This window comes from Bufo gargarizans, chromosome 9 (genome assembly GCF_014858855.1).
Source record: "Bufo gargarizans isolate SCDJY-AF-19 chromosome 9, ASM1485885v1, whole genome shotgun sequence".
Lineage (NCBI taxonomy): Eukaryota > Metazoa > Chordata > Amphibia > Anura > Bufonidae > Bufo > Bufo gargarizans.
In genome coordinates, this window is record NC_058088.1 from 164,579,904 (window position 1) to 164,604,660 (window position 24,757).

The 24,757-nt window shown below is 44.8% G+C and overlaps 1 protein-coding gene across 4 annotated transcripts in view; it reads right to left on the reverse strand.

The window, feature by feature from the left end:
* NR5A1 (nuclear receptor subfamily 5 group A member 1) overlaps positions 1-24,757 on the reverse strand; it is a 229,004-nt gene that overhangs the window by 97,194 nt on the left and 107,053 nt on the right. For all 4 annotated transcript variants that reach the window (XM_044306163.1, XM_044306164.1, XM_044306160.1 and 1 more), the window contains exon 4: positions 20,542-21,188. In XM_044306163.1, the coding sequence (XP_044162098.1) occupies positions 20,542-21,188 (647 nt within the window). The remainder of the gene's footprint in view (positions 1-20,541; positions 21,189-24,757) is intronic.

Here is a 24,757-nt window from a genome sequence, read left to right on the forward strand (position 1 = left end):
TCCTCACATGGAGATATCATGTCTGCCTTATCTAAAGGCAGCATTACAATAAATTAAATAATATTAAATTATATTAAAAGATTTTGTAGGCGAAATTTCGGGAAGGAAGCGTTCCTTCCTGGCAATCGCCTGCTCGTTAGTGGAGGAGAGAGCTGCTATTACATGCAGTAATCTCCTCCACAGTATGGGGAGGTGCGATCCCTAAGTCCCAACGCTCCTGAATCATTGTTTGCCGTGATTAGACACTACGATCTGCTGCCGGCAAACTATGATTTTTAAGCCTGCTTAAAAATCTGGATTCTTCGATGAACGAGCAGTATTACACTGCAAGATCATCACTAGCAAGCATTCCTATGGACGCTCGTTAGCGATGATCTGGTCGAGTATAAGCTGGTCTAATACAGCTTTAACCCTAAGTTCACACCTGAGCGTTTCCCAAACGCGCGTCAAACGCGCGTTTTTGACGTGCGTTTCTGACGCGCGTTTTTTGTAATAGTAAACGCGCGTTTGATGCGCGTTTGTGTCATTGACTGCAGTGTCCTATGGCCACAAACGCGCGTCAAAACGCCCCAAAGAAGCTCAAGTACTTGTTTGAGCGTCGGGCGTTTTACAGCGCGATCGTACGCGCTGTAAAACGCCCAGATGAGAACCATTCCCATAGGGAAGCATTGGTTTTCAAGTGTTGAGCGTTTTACAGCGCGTTTGAACGCGCTGTAAAACGCTCAGGTGTGAACTTAGGGTAAGTGAGCAGCAGGTCAGTTAGATACTAGCTAAGTCCATACAATAATGAGCTGAAGATTTATAAAACCCTCCTCAATCACAGTGCCAGTGCATAAGTGCTGACAGGGAGAAATCTATCACAAGCAGGAGGCAGGGGAGACATAAGAAATCTATCACAAGCAGGAGGCAGGGGAGACATAAGAAATCTATCACAAGCAGGAGGCAGGGGAGACAGGCTGAAGCTATATCTCATAGGATACACTGAGACTCTGCAGTGTGAGTTAGGGAATAGGGGTTCTATGCCACTGATCTGTCACTGGCTTTCCTAAAGGTCCCTTTACACTGGATTATGTACCGGTAGATTGTCGGCAAGGAAGCGTTCCTTCCCGACAATCTGCCAATCACTAACGGAAGAAAACTATGCATTTACACCGATCTTCTCCAGGGAGGAGCGTTTGCTAATGCCCTTGCTCTTTGCCATACTGACTTGTTGTTTGCCAGCAGCAGATCGATCTCCTTTCGGGAAACAAGGATTTTTGTGCTGCACTATCGACCCAATTACCTGATCTTTTTGCTCATTCTTCGGGTAATCAGTGGTACATTAAGGCCCCCTGCACACGATCAGGATTGCGTGCAGATTTTCCGCGCGGATTTGCGTGCGGAAAATCTGCACCGTAGGTCATATACATTGTATTCTATGAGAATTTGAAATTCTCAATGCACACGATGCAGATTTTTTCCGCGCGGATTTTTAACTGCGGTGCGGATTTTTATTTTATTTTTTCGGATTTTTTTTTTTTCCTGACCGGATTTTCTTCATTCACTTAGTGAAATCCGCATGCGGAAAATCCGCACCGAATCCGCACCAAATCCGCATGCAAATCCCCACCAATTAATGCGGATTGACCGCACAGATTTGCCTGCGAACACCTGCGGATTTCAGTGCGGATTCTCCGCACATGAATCCTGAACGTGTGCATGTACCCTTACACCGTCAGATCATCGATAGCAGCATTCCTATGAATGCTCGAAACTGATGATTTTTTTTCAATTCTCAGCCTGTGTATAGGGCTCTTTAGACAAGACTCAGAGCAATGTCTTGTGTGATGAGACTCCACCGCATGTCTCTGCAAAGCCAGAAGCACCATAGGCTACGATAAGAGAACCAGGGGGGAATATGGCAGACAACCTATGAAAGATATATCAGCGAAATCACATATACACAAGGAATACACATTATTCCTTAGTAATAGCGTATGCTGCGCTATATAGGCAAAAAAAAATTGCTGGAGTGCTTCTTTAAGATATCTGCTTCCAGTCATTGAATAAGAACTTCCATTTGTTCTGGGTCATGTCATGATCACACTGGCACGCAGCACATTACGGGCTTGATTACATTACCTTACATGACGTGCTTTACACTTCTCCAGCCAACGCTTCGCATTGTACATAGTGACCTTAGACGTAGTGTACAGCTGCTCGACCATGTAAACCAATTTAGCAAAGCTCCTGACGCACAGTTCTTGTCGCTTCGAGAGAAGTAAAAATACAATAAAAGCACTTACAGTTCATCAGGGCAGATCTTTCAGAAATTTCAGAAACTGACTTATGCCAAGGTGGCATCTCAGCTCTTAAAGAGTTTGTCTGGGTTCAGAGCTGCTCTGTAGGGCAACGGCCTATTTGTTTACATTTTGCACTGTTGGGTGCACCATTTTACAGGCTAGGGCAGCGCTAAAGCCTGCCCATTAGTGCCAGTGACATCAGTAGGTTCACTGTTGGGGGGAAGCCTCCACCTAGCTTACCCATGGAGAGCCCGGTACGTCACCGGATCTCAAGAAAAATCCCTTTGCCCTGAAATGCTCCGATGCTCATGTCAGAGGGGCTGAGTGGGGGAAGATGGGGATACGTGTTCAGCGCTAACCGTGACATAAAAGTGGTTTGCAGCGGGTGAAGGAGTCCATCGAGTCCCCGCGCTGCTGTGGCGGGGACCCGATGTCTGACAAGGCAGCCCGATGCCGTGCAGAGGCTACCCAATGCCTCGCACGGCATCGGGAGATGCGTTCTATGGCATTGGGAGATCCAGCCTCAGTTTGCGTCTCCTAGGCAACCTGTTAGTGTATTACTCTGTGTAATACACTAACAGGACATGTATTACAATACAGATGTATTGTAATTAGAGTTGAGCGAACACCTGGATGTTCGGGTTCGAGAAGTTCGGCCGAACATCCCGGAAATGTTCGGGTTCGGGATCCGAACCCGATCCGAACTTCGTCCCGAACCCGAACCCCATTGAAGTCAATGGGGACCCGAACTTTTCGGCACTAAAACGGCTGTAAAACAGCCCAGGAAAGGGCTAGAGGGCTGCAAAAGGCAGCAACATGTAGGTAAATCCCCTGCAAACAAATGTGGATAGGGAAATTAATTAAAATAAAAATTAAATAAATAAAAATTAACCAAAATCAATTGGAGAGAGGTTCCATAGCAGAGAATCTGGCTTCCCGTCACCCACCACTGGAACAGTCCATTCTCAGATATTTAGGCCCCGGCACCCAGGCAGAGGAGAGAGGTCCCGTAACAGAGAATCTGTCTTCATGTCAGCAGAGAATCAGTCTGCATGTCATAGCAGAGAATGAGGCTTCACGTCAGCCACCACTGCAACAGTCCATTGGCATATATTTAGGCCTAGCACACAGGCAGAGGAGAGAGGTCCCGTAACAGAGAATCTGGCTTCATGTCAGCAGAGAATCAGTCTGCATGTCATAGCAGAGAATGAGGCTTCACGTCACCCACCACTGCAACAGTCCATTGGCATATATTTAGGCCTAGCACACAGGCAGAGCAGAGAGGTCCCGTAACAGACAATCTGGCTTCATGTCAGCAGAGAATCAGTCTGCATGTCATAGCAGAGAATGAGGCTTCACGTCACCCACCACTGCAACAGTCCATTGGCATATATTTAGGCCTAGCACACAGGCAGAGCAGAGAGGTCCCGTAACAGACAATCTGGCTTCATGACAGCAGAGAATCAGTCTGCATGTCATAGCAGAGAATGAGGCTTCACGTCACCCACCACTGCAACAGTCCATTGGCATATATTTAGGCCTAGCACACAGGCAGAGCAGAGAGGTCCCGTAACAGACAATCTGGCTTCATGTCAGCAGAGAATCAGTCTGCATGTCATAGCAGAGAATGAGGCTTCACGTCACCCACCACTGCAACAGTCCATTGGCATATATTTAGGCCTAGCACACAGGCAGAGCAGAGAGGTCCCGTAACAGACGATCTGGCTTCATGTCAGCAGAGAATCAGTCTGCATGTCATAGCAGAGAATCAGGCTTCACGTCAGCCACCACTGCAACAGTCCATTGTCATAAATTTAGGCCCAGCACCCAGGCAGAGGAGAGAGGTCCCGTAACAGACAATCTGGCTTCATGTCAGCAGAGAATTAGTCTGCATGTCATAGCAGAGAATCAGGCTTCATGTCAGCCACCACTGCAACAGTCCATTGGCATATATTTAGGCCTAGCACACAGGCAGAGGAGAGGTTCATTCAACTTTGGGTAGCATCGCAATATAATGGTAAAATGAAAATAAAAATAGGATTGAATGAGGAAGTGCCCTGGAGTCCAATAATATATGGTTATGGGGAGGTAGTTAATGTCTAATCTGGACAAGGGACGGACAGGTCCTGTGGGATCCATGCCTGGTTCATTTTTATGAACGTCAGCTTGTCCACATTGGCTGTAGACAGGCGGCTGCGTTTGTCTGTAATGACGCCCCCTGCCGTGCTGAATACACGTTCAGACAAAACGCTGGCTGCCGGGCAGGCCAGCACCTCCAAGGCATAAAAGGCTAGCTCTGGCCACGTGGACAATTTAGAGACCCAGAAGTTGAATGGGGCCGAACCATCAGTCAGTACGTGGAGGGGTGTGCACACGTACTGTTCCACCATGTTAGTGAAATGTTGCCTCCTGCTAACACGTTGCGTATCAGGTGGTGGTGCAGTTAGCTGTGGCGTGTTGACAAAAGTTTTCCACATCTCTGCCATGCTAACCCTGCCCTCAGAGGAGCTGGCCGTGACACAGCTGCCTTGGCGACCTCTTGCTCCTCCTCTGCCTTGGCCTTGGGCTTCCACTTGTTCCCCTGTGACATTTGGGAATGCTCTCAGTAGCGCGTCTACCAACGTGCGCTTGTACTCGCGCATCTTCCTATCACGCTCCAGTGCAGGAAGTAAGGTGGGCACATTGTCTTTGTAGCGTGGATCCAGCAGGGTGGCAACCCAGTAGTCCGCACAGGTTAAAATGTGGGCAACTCTGCTGTCGTTGCGCAGGCACTGCAGCATGTAGTCGCTCATGTGTGCCAGGCTGCCCAGGGGTAAGGACAAGCTGTCCTCTGTGGGAGGCGTATCGTCATCGTCCTGCCTTTCCCCCCAGCCACGCACCAGTGATGGACCCGAGCTGCGTTGGGTGCCACCCCGCTGTGACCATGCTTCATCCTCATCCTCCTCCACCTCCTCCTCATCCTCGTCCTCCTCGTCCTCCAGTAGTGGGCCCTGGCTGGCCACATTTGTACCTGGCCTCTGCTGTTGCAAAAAACCTCCCTCTGAGTCACTTCGAAGAGACTGGCCTGAAAGTGCTAAAAATGACCCCTCTTCCTCATCCTCCTCCTCCTCCTCCTGGGCCACCTCCTGTTCCATCATCGCCCTAAGTGTTTTCTCAAGGAGACATAGAAGTGGTATTGTAACGCTGATAACGGTGTCATCGCCACTGGCCATGTTGGTGGAGTACTCGAAACAGCGCAACAGGGCACACAGGTCTCGCATGGAGGCCCAGTCATTGGTGGTGAAGTGGTGCTGTTCTGTAGTGCGACTGACCCGTGCGTGCTGCAGCTGAAACTCCACTATGGCCTGCTGCTGCTCGCACAGTCTGTCCAGCATGTGCAAGGTGGAGTTCCACCTGGTGGGCACGTCGCATATGAGGCGGTGAGCGGGAAGGCCGAAGTTACGCTGTAGCGCAGACAGGCGAGCAGCGGCAGGATGTGAACGCCGGAAGCGCGAACAGACGGCCCGCACTTTATGCAGCAGCTCTGACATGTCGGGGTAGTTGTGAATGAACTTCTGCACCACCAAATTCAGCACATGCGCCAAGCAAGGGATGTGCGTCAAATTGGCTAGTCCCAGAGCTGCAACGAGATTTCGCCCATTATCACACACCACCAGGCCGGGCTTGAGGCTCACCGGCAGCAACCACTCGTCGGTCTGTTGTTCAATACCCCGCCACAACTCCTGTGCGGTGTGGGGCCTGTCCCCCAAACATATGAGTTTCAGAATGGCCTGCTGACGTTTACCCCGGGCTGTGCTGAAGTTGGTGGTGAAGGTGTGTGGCTGACTGGATGAGCAGGTGGAAGAAGAGGAGGAGGAAGCCGAGAAGGAGGAGGTGGCAACAGGAGGCAAAGAATGTTGCCCTGCGATCCTTGGCGGCGGCAGGACGTGCGCCAAACAGCTCTCCGCCTGGGGCCCAGCTGCCACTACATTTACCCAGTGTGCAGTTAGGGAGATATAGCGTCCCTGGCCGTGCTTACTGGTCCACGTATCTGTGGTTAGGTGGACCTTGCTACAGATGGCGTTGCGCAGTGCACACTTGATTTTATCGGATACTTGGTTGTGCAGGGAAGGCACGGCTCTCTTGGAGAAGTAGTGCCGGCTGGGAACAACATACTGTGGGACAGCAAGCGACATGAGCTGTTTGAAGCTGTCTGTGTCCACCAGCCTAAATGACAGCATTTCATAGGCCAGTAGTTTAGAAATGCTGGCATTCAGGGCCAGGGATCGAGGGTGGCTAGGTGGGAATTTACGCTTTCTATCAAATGTTTGTGAGATGGAGAGCTGAACGCTGGCGTGTGACATGGTTGAGACGCTTGGTGACGGAGGTGGTGGTGGTGGTGTTGGTGGTACATCCCCCGTTTGCTGGGCGGCAGGTGCCAACGTTCCTCCAGAGGCGGAGGAAGAGGCCGAGGCGGCAGCAGCAGAATAGGCCGAGGCGGCAGCAGCAGAAGAGGTAGCAGGGGGAGCCTGAGTGACTTCCTTGGTTTTAAGGTGTTTACTCCACTGCAGTTCATGCTTTGCATGCAGGTGCCTGGTCATGCAGGTTGTGCTCAGGTTCAGAACGTTAATGCCTCGCTTCAGGCTCTGATGGCACAGCGTGCAAACCACTCGGGTCTTGTCGTCAGCACATTGTTTGAAGAAGTGCCATGCCAGGGAACTCCTTGAAGCTGCCTTTGGGGTGCTCGGTCCCAGATGGCGGCGGTCAGTAGCAGGCGGAGTCTCTTGGCGGCGGGTGTTCTGCTTTTGCCCACTGCTCCCTCTTTTGCTACGCTGTTGGCTCGGTCTCACCACTGCCTCTTCCTCCGAACTGTGAAAGTCAGTGGCACGACCTTCATTCCATGTGGGGTCTAGGACCTCATCGTCCCCTGCATCGTCTTCCACCCAGTCTTGATCCCTGACCTCCTGTTCAGTCTGCACACTGCAGAAAGACGCAGCAGTTGGCACCTGTGTTTCGTCATCATCAGAGACATGCTGAGGTGGTATTCCCATGTCCTCATCATCAGGAAACATAAGTGGTTGTGCGTCAGTGCATTCTATGTCTTTCACCGCTGGGGAAGGGCTAGGTGGATGCCCTTGGGAAACCCTGCCAGCGGAGTCTTCAAACAGCATAAGAGACTGCTGCATAACTTGAGGCTGAGACAGTTTCCCTGGTATGCATGGGGGTGATGTGACAGACTGATGGGGTTGGTTTTCAGGCGCCATCTGTGCGCTTTCTGCAGAAGACTGGGTGGGAGATAATGTGAACGTGCTGGATCCACTGTCGGCCACCCAATTGACTAATGCCTGTACCTGCTCAGGCCTTACCATCCTTAGAACGGCATTGGGCCCCACCATATATCGCTGTAAATTCTGGCGGCTACTGGGACCTGAGGTAGTTGGTACACTAGGACGTGTGGATGTGGCAGAACGGCCACGTCCTCTCCCAGCACCAGAGGGTCCACTAACACCACCACGACCATGTCCACGTCCGCGTCCCTTACTAGATGTTTTTCTCATTGTTATGGTTCACCACAACAACAAATATATTATTTGGCCCAATGTATTGTATTCAAATTCAGCGGGATATAAATTTGAGGCCTAGTATTTAGGCGCTGGGTGACCGGTATGGATTTAGTGACAGAATTAGACTTGGAAATGCACAGAAGCGTGTGTGTGAAGTTATTCTGAATGACCCAATGTGCACCTTGAATATTATATACCCTTTTTGGGATAGATTTCAAATAGCTCTGATATAGCAGGAACCACTAAATTATGAAATTGCTAAATTGGGAATTGTACTTCAACCCAGAACAAAAAATGTGCTTTGACGGGCACTAAATAACTTTCCCAGCTACAACAGTACAGCGGTAACGAGAGATTTAGAGGGATTTAAATTTGAGGCCTAGTATTTAGGCGCTGGGTGACAGGTATGGGTTTAGTGACAGAATTAGACTTGGAAATACACAGTAGCGGGTGTGTGTGAAGTTATTCTGAATGACCCAATGTGCACCTTCAATATTATATACCCTTTTTGGGATAGATTTCAAATAGCTCTGATATAGCAGGAACCACTAAATTATGAAATTGCTAAATTGGGAATTGTACTTCAACCCAGAACAAAAAATGTGCTTTGACGGACACTAAATATCTTGCCCAGCAACAACAGTACAGCGGTGGGTAACGAGAGATTTAGAGGGATTTAAATTTGAGGCCTAGTATTTAGGCGCTGGGTCACCGGTATGGATTTAGTGACAGAATTAGACTTGGAAATGCACAGAAGCGTGTGTGTGAAGTTATTCTGAATGACCCTATGTGCACCTTCAATATTATATACCCTTTTAGGGATAGATTTCAAATAGCTCTGATATAGCAGAAACCACTAAATTATGAAATTGCTAAATTGGGAATTGTATTTCAACCCAGAACAAGAAATGTGCTTGAACGGACACTAAATAACTCGCCCAGCTACAGCACTAGGGACAGATTTAGCTGGATATAAATTTGAGGCCTAGTATTTAGGCGCTGGGTGACCGGTATGGATTTAGTGACAGAATTAGACTGGGATATGGCCAAAAAATGAACAGACTATTGCTGGTTAAATGCACTTGGTGTGACAGCTTCACCCTGATGTAGGCTTTAGCCAAAAAACAACCACACCATTGAGGGTTAAATGCACTTGGTGACAGGCGCAGCTTGCCCCTGATTTTGTATATGGCCAAAAAATGAACAGACTATTGCTGGTTAAATGCACTTGGTGTGACAGCTTCACCCTGATGTAGGCTTTAGCCAAAAAACAACCACACCATTGAGGGTTAAATGCACTTGGTGACAGGCGCAGCTTGCCCCTGATTTTGTATATGGCCAAAAAATGAACAGACTATTGCTGGTTAAATGCACTTGGTGTGACAGCTTCACCCTGATGTAGGCTTTAGCCAAAAAACAACCACACCATTGAGGGTTAAATGCACTTGGTGACAGGCGCAGCTTGCCCCTGATTTTGTATATGGCCAAAAAATGAACAGACTATTGCTGGTTAAATGCACTTGGTGTGACAGCTTCACCCTGATGTAGGCTTTAGCCAAAAAACAACCACACCATTGAGGGTTAAATGCACTTGGTGACAGGCGCAGCTTGCCCCTGATTTTGTATATGGCCAAAAAATGAACAGACTATTGCTGGTTAAATGCACTTGGTGTGACAGCTTCACCCTGATGTAGGCTTTAGCCAAAAAACAACCACACCATTGAGGGTTAAATGCACTTGGTGACAGGCGCAGCTTGCCCCTGATTTTGTATATGGCCAAAAAATGAACAGACTATTGCTGGTTAAATGCACTTGGTGTGACAGCTTCACCCTGATGTAGGCTTTAGCCAAAAAACAACCACACCATTGAGGGTTAAATGCACTTGGTCGCAGCTTGTGCTGGCGCACCACAAGACACAAAATGGCCGCCGATCACCCCAGAAAAATGAGACTGACAAACGGTCTGTGCAGCCTAAAAACAGTGAGCAATTGAGGATCAGCAGCTCAATGATCCACAGCTGCAGATCGATCAGTTAATCAAGTCCTTTGGAGGAGTTAATCTGCCTAATCTCGCCCTACTGTCGCAGCCGCAACCTCTCCCTACGCTAATCAGAGCAGAGTGACGGGCGGCGCTATGTGACTCCAGCTTAAATAGAGGCTGGGTCACATGGTGCTCTGGCCAATCACAGCCATGCCAATAGTAGGCATGGCTGTGATGGCCTCTTGGGGCAAGTAGTATGACGCTTGTTGATTGGCTGCTTTGCAGCCTTTCAAAAAGCGCCAAGAAAGCGTCACAAAAGCGCGAAGAAAGCGACGAACACCGAACCCGAACCCGGACTTTTACGAAAATGTCCGGGTTCGGGTCCGTGTCACGGACACCCCAAAATTCGGTACGAACCCGAACTATACAGTTCGAGTTCGCTCATCCCTAATTGTAATGCATTGCAGAGGGGATCAGACCCCCAAAAGTTGAAGTCCCAGAGCGGGACAGAAATTAAGTTTAAAACAAAAGTTTCAAGTTAAAAAAAGAAAAAAAAATCTCCTTTTCACTGATTTTATAATAAAAAATAGAAAAAAAATGAAAAAACACACATATTAGGTATCACTGTAACAACCGACTCTATAAATAATCCACCCCGTCCGATAGACACCATTAAAAAAAAGGTGTAAAAAAAGACATTTTTATCACCTTACATCACTAAAAGTGCAACACCAAGTGATCAAAAAGGCATATGCCCCCAAAAATAGTACCAATATAACCGTCACCTCATCCCACAAAAAATGAGCCCCTACATAGGACAATCGCCCAAAAAATAAAAAAAAACTATGGCTTTCAGACTATGGAGACACTAAAACATAATTTTTCTTGCTTCAAAAATGCTTTTATTTGATGAACACCGTAAAAAAAAAAAGAGAAAAAAGAAAAAAATTTTTGTCACCTTACATCACAAAAAGTGTAATAGCAAGCGATCAAAAAGTCATATGCACCCCAAAACTGTACCAATCAAACCGTCATCTCATCCCGCAAAAACAATATCCTACCTAAGACAATCGCCCCAAAAAACTATGGCTATTAGACTATGGAGACACTAAAACATGATTTTTTTTGGTTTCAAAAATGATATTAGTGTATAAAACTTAAATAAATAAAAAAAGTATACATATTAGGTATCGCCGCGTCCGTAACGACCTGCTCTATAAAAATATCACATGATTTAACCCCTCAGATGAACACCGTAAAAAAAATCGAATAAAAATGGTATCAAAAAGCCATTTTGTCACTTTACATCACAAAAAGTGTAATAGCAAGCGATCAAAAAGTCAAAAAAAACGAATAAAATGGTATAAAAAAGGCATTTTGTCACTTTACATCACAAAAAGTATAATAGCAAGCGATCAAAAAGTCAAACGCACCCCAAAATTGTGTCAATCAAACCGTCACCTCATACCCCAAAAATTATACCCTACCTAAGACAATCGCTCAAAAAATAAAAATAAAACTATGGCTCTCAGAATATGGAGACACTAAAACATTTTGTTTCAAAAAAAGATATTATTGTGTAAAACTTAAATAATAATAAAAAAAAGGATACATATTAGGTATTGCAATGTCCGTAGCAACCTGCTCTATAAAAATATTACATGACCTAACCCCTCAGGTGAACACCGTAAAAAAATATATAAAACGTTGTCAAAAAAGCAATTTTTTTGTCACCTTACATCACAAAAAGTGTAATACCAAGCGATCAAACAGTCATAAGCACCCCAAAATCATACCAATCCAACCGTCATCTCATCCCGCAAAAAATTAGCCCCTTCCTAAGACAATTGCCCAAAAAATATGTCTCTCAGAATATAAACTAAACACTAAACATGATTTTTTTTGTTTAAAAATGCTGTTATTGTGTAAAACTTAAATAAATAAAAAAAAGTATACATATTAGGTATTGCCAGGTCCGTAACGACCTGCTCTATAAAAATATCACATGACCTTACTATAAAAAATATATAACACGGTGTCAAAAAAGCCATTTTTTTGTCACCTTACATCACAAAAAGTGTAATACCAAGCGATCAAAAAGTCATATGCATCCTAAAATAGTACTAATCAGACCAACATCTCATACCCAAAAAAATGAGCCCCTACATATGACAGTTGCCCAAAAAAAAACTATGGCTTTCAGAATATGGATACACTAAAAAAATCATTTTTTTCAAAAATGCTTTATTATGTAAAACTTAAACAAACAACCAAAAAATGTTAGTCATATTTGGTATTGTCGCATCCGTAACAACCTGCTCTATAAAAATAGCTCATGATTTAAACAGTCAGATGAATGTTGTAAATAGCAAAAAATAAAAACGGTGCCAAAACAGCTATTTGTTTGTTACCTTGCCTCACAAAAAGTGTAATATAGAGCAACCAAAAATCATATGTACCCTAAAATAGTACCAACAAAACTGCCACCTTATCCCGTAGTTTCTAAAATGGGGTCACTTTTTTGGAGTTTCTACTCTAGGGGTGCATCAGGGGGTCTTCAAATGTCACATGGCAACTTAAAATTATCCCAATGAAATCTGCCCTCCAAAAACCATATGGCGTTCCTTTCCTTCTGCGCCCTGTCGTGTGCCTGTACAGCAGTTTACAACCACATATGTGTTTCTGTAAACTACAGAATCAAGGCAATAAATATAGTTTTGTTTGGCTGTTAACCCTTGCTTTGCTAGCGTAAAAAAAATTATTAAAATGGAAAATCTGCCAAAAAAGTGAAATTCAGAAATTTCATCTCCAATTTCTATTAATTCTTGTGGAGCACCTAAACTATTAATTCTTGTGGAACACCTAAAGGGTTAACAAAGTTTGTAAAATCAGTTTTTAATACCTTGAGGGGTGTAGTTTCTAAAATGGGGTCATTTTTGGGTGGTTTCTAATATGTAAGCCTCACAAAGTGACTTCAAACCTGAATTGGTACTCAAAAGTGGGTTTTGGAAATATTCTGAAAAATTTCAAGATTTGCTTCTAAACTTCTAAGCCTTTCAACGTCCCTAAAAACTAAAATGGCATTCACAAAATGATCCAAACATGTAGTAGACATATGGGAAATGTAAAGTAATCACTATTATATTAGGTATCACTATCTGTTTTAAAAGCAGAGAAATTGAAATTTGGAAAGTTGCGAATTTTTTCTAATTTTTGATAAAAATAAAAAATTTATAAATAAAAATAAAAAAAAAACAAGAAAACAAGCTCAGAATGGCTTGGATAAGTAAAAGCGTTTTAAAGTTATCCCCACATAAAGTCACACATGGCAGATTTGTAAAAATCTGTCTGGTCCTTAAGGTGAAAATTGGCCCAGTCCTTAAGGGGTTAAAGGTTTATACCGATCTCAGACATTGATAACATATCACCAGGATATATCATCATTGTCATCTAAGTGCTGGTCCCACCTCTGAGACTCGCTCCTATCTCCAGAGCAGGGCCCCCAAAGTGAAAGACTGCTTTAGCGGCTGGCTCTCCATTCAACGCTTGACTATTTTGGAAAGTCACATATTGCATGCACAACTACCTCTCCATTCACCACTATGGGACTGCCAGAAGTACTCAACTTAGTGCTTAGCTATTTACTGAATTCCCATAGCAGTGAATGGAGGGTCACCATGCTTGCGTGGTGTGCTCTCCTTCACTTCGGAGGGTCAGTTCTGAAGATAGGAGTCGCTCCCAGAGGTGGGACCCACCTATGTGATATTGATGGCATATTCTAGGGATATGCAATCAGTGTCTGAAATGGGAATAACCCTTTAAGTACAACCCATACTACTACCAATGTTTCTCTATGAAGATTACGTGGCTGTGTGCTTGATTTCATTTTTGAAATCGATGCGTCTCAAACAGCTGAACTCAATAATAGGATGGGTATAAGAGCAAATAAAGGGTCTCATTACAAACGTATCCCCCTATCCAAGTGCATGCTGCAGCAACAAGGGACTGCTGGAGATAGCTCTGCTATCTCCAGAAGCCCCCATAGAGTATCCTCAGCAGTGCTCCATCACATGTCACATACAGTATGTCATTGCATTTCTATGAAAAATTGTCTCTCATACATGGCGACACGCAGTAAGTCCATGTGGCTCCATAGTGCGTAGCCTTCAAGGGGATTGTCTGTTGCTGTAGAGCAGCAATGTCCTTTCCAGTGAAGGCCTGTAAAGCAATGCTGAATATTTCTTTGAAGGTAACCATGGTTAACAGAAGAAAACAATTATTTCGAGAACCATTACCCCCTTTAAAGCAACCAGCATGCTCCTCTAATTCAATCAACATGCCAGAGTGATATCAGATCACTGAAATTATGTGGCAGATCTGAAATGCAGTGTAGATGTTTTTTTTTTTTTATTAAGTTATTTTCATGCCAAGGAACAACTATGGAATAAATTGCAATTCATCTGATCACTCTTCATTGCGTTAATGCAAATAGCCACTATACAAACTGAAGCAGCAAACTTTATCAAAACCAAAATTGTGTCAGTCTCAAAACTTTTGGACATGACTGTAGTGTGAACATAAAGGTGCCCCTAGACATAATATTTAACTCCGAGGAGCCCACTGATATGTCCAATAATGTGCATGAAACAACTTCCCTGACTACCAATTTTGGGAAAAATAAGGATTGGGCATGTTTAAATGCAATAAGCGAAGAGTTGGGACACCCTCAGGCATATTAGATAGCATACCTCCCAATTTTTGATAAGCTCAAGTGGAACGCTATTATTTTTTTCACAAAGCCGCATATCTAACTGTGCCTATCTATACACGCCCTATCCTGCTAATTCCCCTTTGTCCCCACACACACTAGAAAGCCCCCTTTGTGTCCTTTCATAATAGTGTTGCCCCCTTAGTTCCCCTTCACAGTAGTTATGCACCCTTAGTGCCCATCACAATGGTTATGCACCCCTAGTGCCCATCACAGTAGTTATGCACCCTTAGTGCCCATCACATTAGTTATGCACCCTTAGTGCCCAACACAGTAGTTATGCACCCTTAGTGCCCATCACAGTAGTTATGCACCCTTAGTGCCCATCCCAGTAGTTATGCACCCTTAGTGCCCATCCCAGTAGTTATGCACCCTTAGTGCCCATCACAGTAGTTATGCACCCTTAGTGCCCATCACAGTAGTTATGAACCCTTAGTGCCCATCACAGTAGTTATGCACCCTTAGTGCCCATCACAGTTGTTATGCACCCTTAGTGCCCTGTTACAAAAGTGCTGCCCCTAAGTGCCTCACCCTACAAAAGTCTTGCCCCCTTAGTGCCCCTTCACAGCAGTGCTGCACCCACTTACAAAAGTGCTGCCCCTTTAGCTTAAATTAAATAAAAAAGCACTATACACCTAACCCTGTTCCCCTTAAGAACAGAGTACATCATCCCTTGCCTGTGCAGTGTGACACCTCTCCATCATGCCTGCTGCTAGGGACAGCACAGACCAGCAAATGGTTCGGCTACCTGCCTACGTAGGCAGAAAGCTGATGGCTCTCTGCATCACCACTGTTTCCCTTAGTAAATGTGCCCCAATGCGCATGTGTTCTGTCAATGGAGACTACAGACAGCACACATCCATGGTTAACCAACATGTACAAGAGGGGAATTTCACACAGAGGATTTTGACCTCGTCGTATGCATGGCAGAGGCCCCAATGGTTTCTGTCCCAGTTGTTCTCACTGAAAGCCGCGGACCCGTTTTCGGCTTAGCCGTAACTCAATCAATCTGAGCAGCAAGCTGAGAGCCTCTGTGGCTTCAAGTGGTGGCTGTCCTCACACCGAGCCATGCTGCTCAGGGGTTGTCCCATGAAAAATATTCAACATTTTTTAAACCAGCACCTGGATCTAAATACTTTTGTAATTGCATGTAATTAAAAATTTTGTATAGCCACTGAGTTATTCAATAAAATGTATCTGTATAGCGCCACCTGCTGTTTGTTATTTTTTCTTATTTCTTTGTCCTGCTCAGTGAGATGGCCGCACATGCTCAGTTTCATCCTTCAGTTGCCTCCTCATCTGTGATAGGATGAGAGCTCCAGCAGAAACGACACGCCCCCTGAGCTGCAGCAGAAAAGACACTCTCCTTGAGCTGTCAGCTTGATATAAATCTAGCAGAGCAATGAATAGTGAGATCTCTGGATCCATGTGAGGTACAGGGCTGGTTCTAGCTTTGTTAGAAAGAGATTGTCATGTACTGTATGATGTCTGATCTTCATTTTTTACATTAGCCATGGGATAACCCCTTATAGGACCAGGCGATTTTTATTTTTTTTGCATTTTCGTTTCTCACTCCCCGCCTTCCCAGAGTCATAACTTTTAAATTTTTTCGCTCACATAGCCGTATGTGGGCTTATTTTTTCCAGGACAAGTTGTACTTTCTAGTAGAACTATTTATGGTTGCATACAATGTACTAGGAAGCGGAAAAAAAATGTCAAATTGGGTGGAACTGGAAAGAAACACAATTCTACTACAGTTTATATATTTTTTTTTTTACGTCATTCACTATGCAGTAAAATTGACCTGTTACCCTCATTTTCCAGGTCAGTACCATTACAACGATACTACACTTGCATAGTTTTTCTTATGTTTTATTACAGAAAAAAATGTAAAACCTTAAATAATTTTTTTATTTCAATCACCTATTCTGATCCCTATAACTTTTTTACAGTTATGAGTACAGCGCTGTGTGTGGGCTCATTTTTTGCGGGGTGATATGTACTTTTCAGTGATAACATATTGAAGTGTGTGTGACTTTTTGATCACTTTTTATTAAAAAAAATTGAGGAGTTGAAGTGACAAAAAATGGTGAATTGACTGTTTTTATTTTTTTGTTCCGTTACACCATTCGCCATATAGGATTACCCATGATTTTGGGGAAAGGGGAATGATTTCAACGTCTATATATTTTTTTGGTAAAGCGGTTGTCCGGGTCCAGAGACATATCACCATTTTCACACAGACAGCCGGCAATGTCACTGGGATCACTGCTATGTGGAAGCCTCCACCTAGAAATGAAAAAACAAACAGCCCTTGCCCTGTGCGATACAGCGCATGGCAAGGAAGAGCATTGGGGCATTAAATGCTAGCGGGCGCCATGTTTAAAGACACGACGGTTAAAAACAGCCCCCTTTAATTGTATGGGGGCCGTCAGTCCATGAAAACAGCCAAAAATAGGACATGTCCTTTTTTTGATGGCCGCTATTCACTGGCTGTAAATAGGCCCAATGGGGAGATTTATCAAACCTGATGTAAAAAAAACGGACTTAGTTGCCCATAGCATCCAATCAGATTCCACCTTTCATTTTTCAGAGCTCCTTTGAAAAATGAAAGGTGGAATATGATTGGTTGCTATGGGTAACTAAGCCAATTTTCCTTTAGACCAGTTTTGATAAATCTCCTCCATTGTTTTCAATGTCCTATGGATTTGAGAATAATTGAGCTCAGCTGAAGAGGTGTGGATAGAGGACATTTACTCACAAACAAAATCCACCTTTTTCCTGGTCTCATGTAGGTAAGTAAAACGTTTTCTCCTGAACGGTTTTTAGAGGTTTGTGATGTGTATTTGCACAGAGAGGATGGGCTTCATAAAACACATAAAACCTCTTACGTACATGGGTGTATTGCCGCAGGTTTTACCATAAAGTCAAGAAACGAACCGCAAAAGTAATGTGTGTTTTTACAGCATGGCTAGCACAGAAACTGTGGCATTTTATGGTAAAACCACATGGCGCTACTGCACTGAGGGAGATTTATCAAAACTGGTGTAAAGGAAAAGTGGCTCAGTTACCCATAGCAACCAATCCGATTCCACCTTTCATCTTTCACAGCTCCTTTGGAAAATGAAAGAAGGAATCTGATTGGTTGCTATGGGCAACTAGGCCAGTTCTCCTTTACACCAGTTTTAATAAATCTCCCACACTGTGTGAATACACGTTGAAAGCACCTTTAGGCCTCATGTACACAGCCATTGTCGTTTTGCGCAAAATACGGATACCATATGCATCCCACACTGACCTCGGTCCCTGCCATATTAGGTGTATTTCTGGTGCAGATTGAGGCGCAAAGGTCCTTTGCCCCGCCATCTGCAACTACTCCCCATTCACGGCAGGTCTAAAAAAGCGGGCGTGGCATGGGCGGGAAGGGCTGGCATTTAGAAGCAGTGGTGGATATGCCGAAGTTATGAAGAGGCTGACACTTCTACATAACTTTGGAAGATCCACCGCCAGTGCAGGGCTTTATTAGGACCGGCATCTAAAACGCTGGTCTTAATAAATGTGGTTTATGGTGACTGATGTAAAGCACTAATCACACGCTGACTGTGGGAATAGGGAATAAGGACTAAGGGTGGATTCTCATGGGACAAATTTTTCTGCCGCGGATTTGGCTGCAGCGCATCCATCTCACAATCTGCATGTTTTACATACCTAGAACACACAGCTTTTAGAGAAAACTTCCACTGACCCCCAAACCACAACAAAAACACCTCAAACCAAAAGGCTGTGTATGTAAGCTTTTCAATATTTGAAGCAGAGTCTTCAAAGTAACATCTGACCACAACATTAGCGAATTAAAGGGGTTCTCCAGGAATTAAGAAAATATAAATACTTAAAGGGAACCTGTCACCTGGATTTTGTGTATAGAACTGAGGACATGGGTTGCTAGATCACCGCTAGCACATCCACAATATCCAGTCCCCATAGCTCTGTGTGCTTTTATTGTGTAGAAAAAACAATTTGATACATATGCAAATTAACATAAAAGAGTCATATCTTACTTGTGTGACCAGAGAAGAGTCATATTTTCAAGCTCTGACTCATCTCCGGTTAATTTGCATATGTATCAAATCGGTTTTTATACACAATAAAAGCACACAGAGCTATGGGGACTGGGTATTGCGGATGTGCTAGTGGCCATCTAGCAACCCATGTCCTCAGCTCTATACACAAAATCCCAGTGACAGGTTCCCTTTAAATATTACTTTATTATAAATAAATTCCCATATAATGGTTAGTTTTGTCTGGGGAGCAATCATCAGGAGAAAAAAAATGGCCGCCGTCCTATTAGTACACACAAAACCTGTCCTAATCACACAGCAGGACAAGTTACTTCACAACACTGAGGTATAGAGCTGCCATAGCCTCCTTTCTGCTCTGCTTGTCATGGATAATGATCCTGAAAACAGTTTAATATGATGTTCAGCTGAATATGAAGTAGAGAGAGGAGGGTGAGGATGTGCCTAAAGAAGAGTAGCTCTTGTATGCAGTCTCCATTACCACAGCCCTGCATCACCAGAGTCTGTCCTGTCCGTCCTCTCTGTACGTCATCTCTCCTCATGAACTCCATTCCTACAGAGTTTCAGCCGAAGATCTTATCATCTGTATTCAGGATCATAATCCCTGACAAGTAGGACAGGAAGATACCTCAGTGTTGTGAAGTAACTTGTCCTGCTGTGTGATTAGGACAGGTTTTGTGTGTAATAATTGGACAGCGGCCATTTTATTTCTCCTAATCATTGCTCCCCAGACAAAATGAAATGAGTCATTATAACTAAGGAAAGGTATTTGGGAATATATTTATCATAAAGTAATATTTATGTATATTCATTTTCTTAATTCAAAGATGTGAGAAAAGTCAATAAAAACACCACAAAAAATGCAGCAAAACACTGTGAGGCACATTTACTAACGGACTTGCGACCATTTTAGGTGTAATAAAATAGTCGCAAGTCCCACAGGATGGGGGCATGTCAGGGGCCGTGTCGGGGCCAGGACTCCAGCCCCGACATATTTACTAACATTTATGCCTGGAAACAGCATAAATGTTAGTGAGAAACTACACCAGCCATGGGGCAACGACTGCCACAGATGCGCCAAATTTTTGACAAAGCTCACGCCTCGTCATAAATTAGACTAATCTAACAACAGCACAAGGGGGGAACTTGTTTTAGTAAATGTGCCCCAGTGTGTGAATCCAGCCTAAAGATACAGCCATAGGTGGTGGATACCCTGCAGATTTTCTGCGGAGTAAGAGCGTGCCGCTAATCTGCAGCATTTACAGTAACAGCAAAGTGAATGAGATTTGAAAAATCTCATCCACATGCTGCAAAGATTTTCCTCAATGGTATCCACACAGAACTTAAAGGGTTATTCCGGTTATAACAAGTTAGGGGATAACTATCACTGGGACCCCCACCAGTCACGAGAACGGGGGCCATGTTAGAAAAGAGCGCCGTCTCTCCGTTCATTTCTATGGGAGCAATCCCATAGAAATGAATGGAGCAGTGGCACGCATTTCCAACCAGCCGCTCCGTCCATTTTAGGAGGGCTCCACAGGGTTTTTCCATATATATCAATAGGGTTTTTAACATAAACAGAAAAAGTGCACGAAAATCTGCTCCAAAAAACGCATAAAAGCCATGATAAATAGTGCATTTTTTGGTGCAGATTTTCTGCACACAAATCTGCACCATGTGCAGGCACCCTTAGAATGCCTATTGTGTGTGCTCATTTTCAGCGCAGATTTCACCCTTTGCAATGCAAAGGGTTAAATCTACGGCAAATCCACTTCACAATCTGTGACAATATCTGGACGCATGCAGATTTTGGTGCAGATTTGCCGAATGCAGCGAAATCCACCTGTAAGCTACATAAAGCTGCTGCTCCAAAGAAAGTAAACTCCTTTACCTCCAGTTCCTTAAAGTAGATGCAGCTCCGAGCCCACTCCACTATGGAGAAGAGAGTCTGATCGGCCATCTTGCACATTAAGCCGAACATGCTGAGTTTCTCGTGTCGGCTCTTGTTCTGTTCCTGCTGTAGGCAAGACAATATCCTCGCTTTTACCTGAGGCTCATCTGGCTCCAGTTGTAGTAGCTTAAGGATGACTTCAGGTATGTCTGGTGGAGAAGTGCTGGTGTAGGGCTCAGTATATAGATAAGGTCCTGCAGGAGGTGGCTCGTGCATATTTGTGTAGTGGTCTGGGTATTCAGATTTGATGGCACGGCTCTGGAAAGTGGAATAGTGGTAGCCAGACAGGGGAGGGTGGTTGGGCATAGTCATTCCCAGTGGGGGAGCTCCATAGGGGCCTCTATCATATTCAACAGGTGTCACTGGAGTTGGGTTTGATGGCACATTTTTAGATACAGGATGAATGGTATGGATGTTGCTTGGGATGGTGAAGTCACTTTGAGCTGGGGACACAATCTGAGGGACAGTTTCCAGTTTGATACCATTAGCACGGATCAGAGCTTTTTTCTGCTGCTTTAAGGCACGATCCCGCTTATACATAGGCCCAAATTTGTTGCGCCCTCCTCGCATTCGGTCAGCACGAACAGCTATAGAAAGGTAAGAACACAAAATACCAGTGTTACTAGTATTTATAGAGAATCCCTGACAACAGGTATAAAAACATATTGACCCTTTAGTCACTTTTTTTATATATATTTCTCCTGGTCGAAAAAACTGGTTGAAAGGGAAAGTAGCTGCCATGGAGAACTACTCCAATCAGATTCCACTCTCTTTTTTTTTTTTTTTTTTTAGTTGCTTTGGGTAACTGCTCAACTTTTCATCGGAACCACTTTCGATAAATCCCTGTAGAACAGACAGTGTTCCTCAACTCCAGTCCTCAGGACCCACCTGTTGGTTATGTTTTCAGGATTTCCTTAGTATTCAGCAGGTGAGATAATGACTGTCAATGTATCAGGACTTACCACAAGTATTCATTCTGTGGGATATTTTCAAATCATGACCAAGAGGTGGCCCCTGAGGAGTGGAGTTGAGGAACACTGCTGTAGATGCTTAAATAAAAAATGTACCTTCTGCCAGACTCCATTATATTTTTCGCCCTAAATATAGGGGCATTTTTTACTTAAAGGGGTTTTGTACTTTCTTAAAAAAAATTATGGGTTTTTACACCCTGGTAACTGCACTGGTATTTTTTTTTACCAGTTAAAAAAATAAACACCAAAAATCCTTAAATATTCTCAATTAAAAATGACATAATATCTAAAAGATTTTAACGGTAATTTCAGGCGTATATCGAAGTAACAAATAAGAACAGCACCCCCCAGTTGGAAATAGTCCATTTCATATACATATCACAAATTCTACCCATAAATGCCGTCTATCATCAACAACTAGTAGTATAAAGTGCACTTGTAGTCGGCAGTCATCAACAGTACTAAAGTGCAGCATAGATGAATTTATCTGTCACAAGGGTGTTACGACCTAACCCTGACCCTGTTGTGTCTGGGGTCAGAAGGTCCAGGGCCGTCTTTACCAAGGGGCAAAAGGGGCAGCTGCCCTGGGCCCAGTTGCTCCTGGGCGCCCCAAGGCAGCTGCCTCTTGATCCCTGCTGGACACTGCCCCGGGTGTCAGGCTGTCAGCTCTACCAGGAGTCCAGGCATCATGATCGTACTGTGTTAAAGTTGTGATTTAGGACCTTAATGACATCATCACCATGTGACCAGTAACCTACCAATTACTGGTCACATGGCTATGAGGTCATCACAGGTCCTATCAGGAGTGTTGCAGAAGTTAACTGTGGAGATTTTTTGTGTGAAGATTACATCAGAAAAAGGTGACAGGGGCTGTTATGTTAATATACTGTAAACTACTGTATAGTGGGGTGTTGTATACTGTGGGGGGCTGTATACTGTGTGGGACTGTATACTGTGTGGGACTGTATACTGTGGGGGGCTGTATACTGTGTGGGATTGTATACTGTGTGGGGTCTGTATACTGTGGTGGGCTGTATACTGTGTGGGACTGTATACTGTGTGGGGGCTGTATACTGTGTTGGGGCTGTATACTGTGTGGGGGCTGTATACTGTGTGGTGGGCTGTATACTGTGTGGGGCTGTATACTGTGTGGGACTGTATACTGTGTGGTGGGCTGTATACTGTGTGGGGGCTGTATACTGGGGGGCTGTATACTGTGTGGGGGGCCTGTATACTGTGTGGGGGGCCTGTATACTGTGTGGGGGGACTGTATACTGTGTGGGGGCCTGTATACTGTGGGGGGGCAGTATACTGTGGGGGGGCTGTATAGTGTGGGCGCCTATATACTTTGGGGGGCTGTATAGTGTAGGGGGGGGCTGTATAGTGGGGGGGCCTGTATAGTGGAGGGGGCTATACTGCTGTACTGTATACTGTGGGGGGTCTGTATAATGTATACTGAGGGTGCGGTATAGTGTGGAGGGCTATACTGCTGTACTGTATAGGGGGGGGCTGTATCGTGTATTGTTTGAGGTGTTGTATACTGTAGGGTGCTGTATACTGTGGGCTGCTATACTGCTCTACTATATACTGTGGGGTACTGTATAGTGTGGGGTGCTATACTGCATACTGTGTGGTGCTGTATACTATAGGGTGCTATACTGCATACTGTAATACTAGGGTGAGCCGAGCCCTGGTCTCCTTCCTGCAGAGCGGTGCCCACTTCCAGCCTGAGCCCAGCTGCCCAGAGCACTGATCCTGAGCTGCTGGAGTCTTCAGTACTGTAAGTATTTACAGTCATTCACTGTACTCTATCAGATGTGTGGATTTGTTGTGTGTGTGTTGTGGTGGAGGGTGTGATTGCCTGCTAAGGTGTGGGAAGGCGGGATCCAGGGGGCCCAAGTAAATTTTTGCCCAGGGTCCAATCAATATTAAAGATGGCCCTGAGAAGGTCACAGCGGGTGGCTATGTGCTCGGTTTCTTAACGGATCCCTCCATGACCTAATGGCGAGAATAGATTCTGGTCCGGGTTTTCCTGCTTAGGTTTGCTATCCTTTTTGTCCCATCTAGGAATCGGTAGCTTTTCCTTTCAGCTGTTCTCTGTCAGCCACTCCCAGCTGCTATATATTCCCCCTTTCTGCTTCCCTTGTTGCCAGATATAGACCTTCCTTCCAGATCTTCTATTCCGACCTCAGGTGGACAAAGTTGCTGTGGAGCCGTTGGAACTGGAGCTGTTGGATCTCCGGTTCACTCCTGTTGTTGTTGTTTCCCTTCGGGGATTGTTTGTGGTGTTTGTGTTGTTTGTCCTTTCCCTGTTGTTACCCTAGGTATCAGTGGTAAGGATTAGTGCTCCCACTGCCCTATTGACTACCTTATTTCAGGGTAAGCCAGGGACAAGGCACGTGATTGGCGTATGGGTTAACAGGGCAGCCAGGTGCCAGTGCCAGGTGAGCTAGGGGTCACCACTCCTCCCTCTCCCTAGTGGATAGGTACTCCTCTTCTCCCCTCTGCGGCGCACGTCTGTTACCTGCCATCTTAGACGTGATATTATTTCGATATAACATTTTTTTATACCAACCAGGGTGCCCTGCGCAATAGGTACCTAAATAATATCAAATGAGCAATGCGTATACATGGAAGTTGTATCGCCTAAGAATTGGTTATGATGAGAGTTACATATACTAGCAGGCTGCTGTCATAAGCATATTCTCCATTGGACTAGGCCACCACATTTCTGAGAGCTACTAAGATCTGCTTTGTTTTAGGCCGTGAGCAAACACACATTGTCCAGTTATGTTCTGTGTTCTAGATCTTTATGGTTGATGAGTGTATGATGTTCATATGCTATATACCAACTATAAGGTGTAGCAGCTGGCAAACCTGAAACAGGGTGCCACGAACAGCTGATTTAAGATATGTGATAATGCGCTTCTCATTGCTAGGACTGAACGTCCATCCTTGGTTCATATCTAATTATGTGTCATGGTCTTACCTTCGTTTGACATGTGCTGGCGGCCATCTTGGTTTCTGGGTTTCTTGTAGCCTCCCACCCTGCGGCTTCTCCTTCCCACTGGGAGGAGCTGGATGCCTAGCTCATATATATAGAAGGTCTGTGGCTTCAGTTCCTTGCTTGGTCCTCCTGTGTTCACATGCTTCTAAGACTGCTGCTGCTTCTGGTTCCTGATCCT